This window comes from Numenius arquata, chromosome 2 (assembly GCF_964106895.1).
Source record: "Numenius arquata chromosome 2, bNumArq3.hap1.1, whole genome shotgun sequence".
Classification (NCBI taxonomy): Eukaryota; Metazoa; Chordata; class Aves; order Charadriiformes; family Scolopacidae; genus Numenius; species Numenius arquata.
In genome coordinates this window covers 41,237,155-41,245,056 of record NC_133577.1, presented here as the reverse complement: position 1 = coordinate 41,245,056, position 7,902 = coordinate 41,237,155, and the positions used below count along the sequence as shown (strand labels likewise).

General features: G+C 40.7%; 1 protein-coding gene across 5 annotated transcripts in view; it reads left to right on the top strand.

Annotated features, from left to right (window-relative positions):
- Positions 1-772: 772 nt before the first annotated feature.
- Positions 773-7,902, top strand: part of UBR2 (ubiquitin protein ligase E3 component n-recognin 2) — a 56,021-nt gene continuing 48,891 nt past the window's right edge. For 4 of the 5 annotated variants that reach the window (XM_074168846.1, XM_074168844.1, XM_074168845.1 and 1 more), the window contains exons 1-2: positions 773-901; positions 5,111-5,370. In XM_074168846.1, coding sequence (XP_074024947.1) covers positions 824-901; positions 5,111-5,370 — 338 coding nt within the window. In that variant the 5' untranslated portion in view covers positions 773-823. The remainder of the gene's footprint in view (positions 902-5,110; positions 5,371-7,902) is intronic. The other variant, XM_074168847.1, reaches the window with a different exon arrangement.

Genomic DNA, 7,902 nt, shown 5'->3' with positions numbered 1-7,902 from the left:
GTAATTAACAGTGGTGCAGCGCCAACATGCAGGCAAGCCCGTGGGTACGACAGTGGTACAACAGGTTTTCCAAAAGACCTTGTAAGCGCAGAGCCCGGATTAACTACAATGAAATAAGAGTTCTGGGAGAGGATTGTTTGCCGGTTTTGTTGGTGGTGACCTTTTTTTAAAGTTGGACACCTGGAGCTCTAGCTGAATGAGCAAAGCTGAACTGTGATGCTGCAGCTTGGGTGGTGCACGGTCCCTGTGGGAGCCAGGGGAGAAGCTACAGGATTTAGAGCTTCTGCAATCTAGTAACATTTGTCTTAAAGCTGTAGTTGCCAGACTCACATAATCACGTAATTTACTGATTATTTTTTTTGAGTTTTCACCCACCCGGGGGGCCTCCCGGGAAGCCCTCGCCGCCCCCTCGCCCACGGGCAGCGTGGACAGGCCCGGGCCCTGAGGACGAGTGGCCTTCAGACCCGGGGGCCACCCGCCTTTGCTAGCGAGACCGAAGGTTCCCCCCTCCACCGCACCGTCCCGGGCATGGTTTCGCGTTGGAGGAGACGAGATGGGCAAACGACCGAGGTGCCGAGCCCCCGGGCCGGGGCCGGGCCAGGCCCTCGCAGGGTCCCGCGACGCGGACCGGACAATGGGCGCCGTCTCCTGAAAGACCCCGGGGAGCGAGAAAAGACTACAGCTCCCAGAATGCCCCGCGGGCGGGGATGTGCCGGGCGGAGGCGGGGCGGAAGTGGGTTCCCGGGCAGAGCGGCCGGCCGGGCCCGGTTCCGGGTGTCCCTGCATCGGCGGCGGCGACGCGCAGGGGAGGGGGGAGGAGAAGATGGCGGCGGACTTGGAGGCGGAGGTGCAGGCTATTGACAAGAGCCTGCTGGAGTGCTCCGCCGAGGAGATCGCCGTGGTGAGGCGGCGGGCCCGGGGCGGAAGGGCGAGAAGTGGTTGGGGTGGGGAAGGAGCCGGGGCTGGTGAGGCCGGCGGGCGGCACCGGCCTGCCTTGCCGGCGGTGGGGCCGTGAGGGCCGTGGCGAGGCTGTGCCCGGGGAGAGGCGGGGGGGCGAGGAGGCTTTCCGTGAGGGCAGCACTGGCTGGCAGCGGCCTCCCTTTCTGGCCTGGGCCCGTTGTTGTCGCTCGCGTCGCTTATTGCAGCAGCCGAATCGGTCGCCAGCCAGTAGCCAGCTTTTCCTGTTGTTCTGGCTGGCGCAGGTGGCTCCCCAGCAAACCGCCTGGACCTGGTCACCCCCAGCCAAAGAGGTCCTCGCCTTCTCCAAGCAGCTGAGAAGTTTAACTCTCCTGCCTGGTTTGCTGCCTTTTTGCAGCTGTCAGTGGTCATGCCTCGACGTGAGAATATCCCCTTACCCCCTTAATTTAGGTGGCTGTCTGACCCCAAATATGCTTTGTAGTGTTGAAGTTTCATTACAAGATTCTTCCTTCTTCCCCAGTATTTAAGATGTAGTTCTGGCAAAAGCTTGCACTAATTAACCTTAGGACGTTTGTAGAGGAAGTATTAGTAAAATCAGTGTAAAATTTGAAGTAATCTACTTTTGTTCATGTGCTTTTCCTGCTTTTATGAAAAGTAGTCGACAGGGAAGAGAAGTGAAGTCTTGAGGGTAAGGTTTTCAGAAAAACTTTTGTTTCAGGCGTAAATGCCAGATCTTACAGACACTAGTGCATTTGAGGAACTGGATTTATATGTTAAAATATTGGGACTGTTCCTCTGCATATCTGTAGGATAAGACCTTGAAGAGCTGTCTTGTGTGTATTTCAATGAGAATCACATTGGCTGCTTTCCAAACAAACAGAAAAGGCAATGTTATAATTCAGATTATCCTCAGATTATGTTGTTGTAGCTACAGTGCAGATCGAGGTATGATTAGATGGGCAAATGTGCATAGTTAGCCATATCCTAGCTAGTTTAGCTCCAGGATTAGTCTTCCTTCCCCGCGACAGCAAACCCAATAATTCCATCAAACATTTCATGAAGTTGCCCGAGCTGAGCCCAAATTACCTTGTCTGTGTGAGTAGCAGATGTGGTTTTTGGGGTCACGCTAGGTAAACCCAAGGCAAATGTGCACCAAGTGGAATGCATTTAGGAATTTGCTATAGGTTCGAGTGCCAGTTTAAATTTAGTCAATTCTTTCTCATTTTTGTTCTGTCGTTACCAGCGCAAACTACTATTCTGAGATCTTTCACTTTCAAATCCACAACATGCTATCAGCTAAATGCTGCTGGCACTGCCTGATTGTATATGTAAACAACCTACTTGGGTTTTAGCACTGTTTTTCTCCCTCCTTTGCTGAGAGCATTACTTTGCTGGTAGCCCAATATTAACACAGTAAGTGCCGGCCCAGAGCAATAGTTCCAGCACTTTAGCTTCAGTTTCTCAATGCAACAACTTAATGATAAACTTCCAAAGAACAACAATCAGAAAAATAAATTATTTGTAACAGAACATGACCCTACATTGCAAATGTTTGTTTGTGTAGTGAAGAAAAACAGAAATTGTACCTTCTAGCTTTTGAAACAGTAAACTAAGTTGTTTTATGGCTTGTGTTACACGTTTTGTTCTACTATCCCTTACTTAAATGTGGATTTAGTAGAAACCCTGATGGACTGTTAGGTATTTACTTACATAATGTTATTTGAGCAATACATTTCAGGTGTTTTTTTCCAGGGCAGTCAAAAATTGCTGCAGGAAAGTCAGTCTGAGGGGGGAGGAAGTGAAGAGGAATACATTTCCCTTTTTAATAAAAACCTCTTTTGGGAGAGTAGAACATTAGCTTTTCTTACTTGTGACTTCAGGTTAGAAGATAAACAAACACTAATTGAAAACTTGCCTAAAAATGCTTTTGTTAAAGAACAAATTCCAAAATTTTGAGTAGTTTTGCTGGAGTTCGGTGCCTCTCAGGTAGCAGTTTAGAAAAGGCAATGCAACATATGGATGCATATGTATATAGTTCTAGTAACAGTTTTACATGCACAACCATACTTTGAGTTGCCTTTCTGGTAGCTCTTGGAGTGACGTTTGTTTCCTTGTCCTGTACTAGCCTGTACTTCCTTCGGGTATTCTTTTAGCCAGGATCTGATTTTCAAAACTGTATGCACAGTTATGTGTATAGAACTGGCTCCACTAAGAGATTTAGGTGTGATGATGTTCCGTGTGGCCACACCTAACTTTCAGGCAACTGCTCCCAGAATTTTTGGGATAAGAAAGCCATTTACTCGAGGAACAAGAATTTTCTCTGGCTAGGTATTTGTCTGAGCTTGTAGTGTAGCTAATACGCACTGTGTATTTTCTAGATAGAAATTAGAAATGTACTGCTGAATCGAAAGACTGAAGTTAAAGGTATTTTGATAAGAAAAATGCAGGCATAATAATTAATATATGCCCTAGAAAATAATCTAAAAATGATCTTATTAAATGGAAATCATGGAAGAAATGAAGTCAGTTTCACTGTGATTGCGTCAGTTCCTGGCGGTAGTAGATATTTGGCACAAATGATGAAAGGAGAGGAAAAGATTAATGAGCTAGGGAAAAAAACGACTCAAATTCTTAGTAATGCAAATTTTTATTTTTTTTTTTCCTTTTTGTGCTAGTCTCTGAGTCCCAGTGGGAATGGCGAGACTATCTGTAAACTTCTATATTGTTGGATACAGCTTCTTGGCAACCTTTTCCCATGGACTTCCTTGGAAAAAATACTGGCTTTGACCCTCAAAGCTGGATCAATACAGAAAGATTTAGTAGATTGATTATGATTTTAAGAAGTCAAACTTAGGGAAAGAGAAGTGAGGAAAGCATATTATTCTACTAAGAGCTTACTGACAAATAAGTTTGGTGGTTGTTTTTCTTTTTTTTTTATATGAGGTTCTGCTTTAGAAAACAGTCTAGTAAATGAAAATGTTACAGTATATTAAAATAAAAAAGCAGAAATGCAGCCATTCTTAAATGCCACAAATGCTCTGCTGACTCTGTATGTCTGTATCCTGAAGGACTTACTACAACTGTGTTTTCTCAAACATAAGTTCCTTAGAGTAAATCATAAATAATTCAGGGTAAATCAAGCTGTAACATTTGATTACGAAACCTATTTATTTTGGTATAATTAATTCTTGGTTTTCATGTACAGTTTTAGGTTGATTTTGAGTTCTTTTTCTGAAGTTGCCAGGGGGTATCTGGTTGTCATATTTACAATGAGAAATGGCATGCTAAGGCTGTTTATGTAACAAAGGATTTAATCAGTGCACACTTGCAGTATGTGCTTACTCCCATTTGTTTATTCTAAAAACCTTGCAGCCTTAATTTACAGTTTAAACCTTTCAAAATTGTAATCCACAAGGCAGTAATAAAACAAATGTTGTCCTAGAGGATTTTTTTATTCTCTGTGTGTATACAAGGGAAAAAAAAAAACTAGAAAAAGCTATGAGGTTTTCAGTGGCTTGTAGCAGGCACAGTATTTTGATGGCTTTTAAAAACTGTCAACATTGTTTTTTACAATTGATTGACAAAGAGAATTCATGGATTTAACATAACACTTGAAATAGTAAGTGCGCTAAGTTACTTTGGTGGCAGGAGAAATCAAACCCCCCTCATTTTCATACGTAATTTGTTGAAATTAAATGAGAGACTGTTACCTAATGCTGTGTTTGCCATTCTCCTTGTACTTTTTGTCTTTGCTTGTTCCTTGCCAGCTCCAGGCTTCTGCTGCTCCTCTGTGTCCCCAGCTGGCAGCATCAGTCTGCACTCCAGAGAAATGCAGCCAGCATAGTCTAGGCCTTACCCTAAAAGTCACTGCTAATATTGGGACGTTTTGCTAGTCATGCATCCTGGAGGAAAATTTCTAAGAAATTAATTCTTAAATCTTATGATTCTTGAAAAGAATTTTGAATGTCAAAAGGGTAAAATGTGCAAGCAGGGAAACAAATTATTCCTTTCCTAATGTCTTTCTTCTGTCATCATCTAGATTTAATGCTTAGAAGGAAGCATGGCTTTCTAGTTTTGCAATGTCATTTTAGATTTTTGATTTAGAAATAAAAAAGTCATTTTGATGGCTAGAACTGTGTTTGATATTTTTATTAATGAACGATTTGTGTTTTCATTCCTTTTAATTTAAAAGAAATGGCTTCAAGCAAATGACCTTCAGAAAGAAGTATACCAGCATCTGGCCTATTATGTACCAAAAATTTACTGCAGGGGTCCTAACCCTGCCCCACAAAGGGAAGACATGCTGGCACAACATGTTTTGCTGGGACCAATGGAATGGTATCTTTGTGGCGAAGATCCTGCATTTGGTTTTCCAAAGCTTGAGCAAGCGAACAAACCTTCCCATCTCTGTGGCCGCGTTTTTAAAGTGGGAGAGCCTACGTATTCTTGCAGGTAGTTCTACTTAGCATTGTAAAGTATCTATAATTTGTGAAGTCATGGAACATTTTTCAATAAGAATGTACTGTCCTAATGAAAAGTTAATACCCTAAATGTATTTTTAAAGTAACCTTGCAGTGTTTCATGCCAGGTGGGACCAGGGGAAAATTAACACACTACAGATTTGTAAATAAAAAAATATTTATTAGTGTAACGTGGAATGTTTTCTGTATAAAAGAAATGCAAGATTAAGAAAGTGGTTGGGAAGAACTGTCAGTGTGATGAGAAGCAAGTGGGCAGGTGTATGTGCGTGTAATTCAGGTACTTAATATCAGCTGTTAGTGTTGATCCTGTGTTTTAGACCTCTTTCCATGACCTGTTTCTTCCCTAACTCTATCTCTAGATCTCTAAAAATACCATTCTACTTGAAAGAGGACAGTAAGTTACTAACCAATTACAAGTATTTTAAAAATCCTCAGTTTTAAGACAGTGTATTACTAGCTGTATATTCATTATTTTATCATCTTCTCTTTCCTGAAACATCTGTAGTTTAAATTTAGTTTGTACCCTCTCTGTCATAGATTCTTCTTGGTTTGTATGGTTTCTACCACTCTTTCAGACACGTAAACACTTGGTGGGGTGATTGGGGGAGGGAATGTCTGTCTTATTTTGAGGGTTTATTGTTCTGGGTTTCCATCGCCTTCATTTATAAGGAGAGAATGATTGTAGAAGAATTTTACAGTGCTCTAGTGCTCTCCTCTTCTAGAAACATGATACCTTATTGGCCTTATTCACTGAAGTTCTTATTCAGGGTGGACTTGAGATACTTAACTCAGCAAGGTGCCTCTTCTGCATTTCTGTTTCAACGATCAGTTAGAATAGGTAGTTTTGGAAATGTTTTGAGACCTCTTATTTTGAGATGGATGAGATTAAACTGGTGGGTGCTTCAGATACTTTCAACCACCAAGAAAATTCCATCTCCTCTCAGGTGTTCTTACATTCTTCCTTCACACCTGTGAAAAAGTGGAGAGATTTGGGTAGGGAGGCTGAAGACTATTGGAGGCTGTAAAAAGATTTTCCAGTTTTCTTTAGTACCTATTCATGAAATCTGGTCCCAAAGAACTAAGAAAATCCAAACCTCAGAACTAGTATTTTAATTCAAGTCAAATTGTATTGCAGCCTAGAAGTAATATGTTAATGATCAAGTACTTTTCATATGAACTAATGAAAACTGTGGGACTTCTGTGTATTTCTTCTAAACACTTGCTTTTTCAAGACCACCAACTCAATATGTAAAATGTATATCCTTGAGAATACTGTCGGGTATGATGAAAACATAGAATAATGCAATCCACTGGTGTAGAATTTTGAGAATGAGTGAATGTACTGTTCACACTCAGGGTCTTTATTTCAGTAGAAAAATTATTTAAATACAGCAGTATAATCATAATGTTTTCAGATTAAAAAGGATGTCTTGGTATGCTATCTTGTCCCATCTTCTGCTCAGTCAGGGTCAGCAGTGAGTACAGAATATTTCTGCTGTTGCTGCTATCAAGATGGAGTCTCATCTTCTTTTGAATAAGTACTAAGCATAGATGTAAAACTGTTAAAGTTTCTTGTGCGTTAATAATTTTCTTTGACTTATAGTTGGTAATGAAGAATGATGAGAGTTTAAATTAAACAGTATTGTTTTCTGAGTCCGTGTAATACATTAAAGGCAGTGGCTTTTCTGTCCAGTTGTAAAGCTTCCAGGTCTGCCTCTGCTTTAGCTGTAAACACCCTTATTTGTTAGAGAAATTACTTGGCAAATGGGTACTGAGTTTGTAAATATATTGCCACAAGTCTAGGGCTCTGAAGAATCGATACCTGATATTGTATCTACCCAATCCTGTGGGTATATTGTAGCAATAAGTGGTTTTGATTTTCTTTTAACTAAAAAAAAAAAAAAAAAAAAAGAAATTCCATGGACATAAATTATTCTAAACCAGAAGAGCTTCAAAGAATTTGTTTTTGAAATTTTCACCTTTAGTGGCTGCTCCACAAATGAGAAAACAAATGTGAAAATGGTACTTTATGCATAGTCAGTCATGGTTGCCTGATTATCTTTCAGTGATCACCTGATTTAATTTATTTGGTGAAATGAAATGAAGAGAATTCTTGATAATAACAGTTCATAGGATCTCTGATGTTTTCTTTTGAACAAAATCAGTTGTTTTTCTGAATTCTTTTTTTAATAATAACCATCATAAGACATTCATTTTCTTGGTAGTTATTTTTACATTGCAAAACTCGACTCCCTTAATCTTGAGGATTCTTAGGTCAGTTGCATTACGTAGTTTCAAGGAATTTCAGTGTTTATCAGGGAGCCAGTTAAATATAATGCATAATTGCCTCATTCATTTGTTTAGCCCCTTTTGCTAGAAGTATTACTTCTATCTAATATAGCAGTACTTGTAGGTAGGACCTTATTATGGTCTCTGATCTCCTGGTTGATGAAATTGCATTCTCAGACCTCCTTAGTGAGCTTGTAGGGCTAAACTTAGAAGC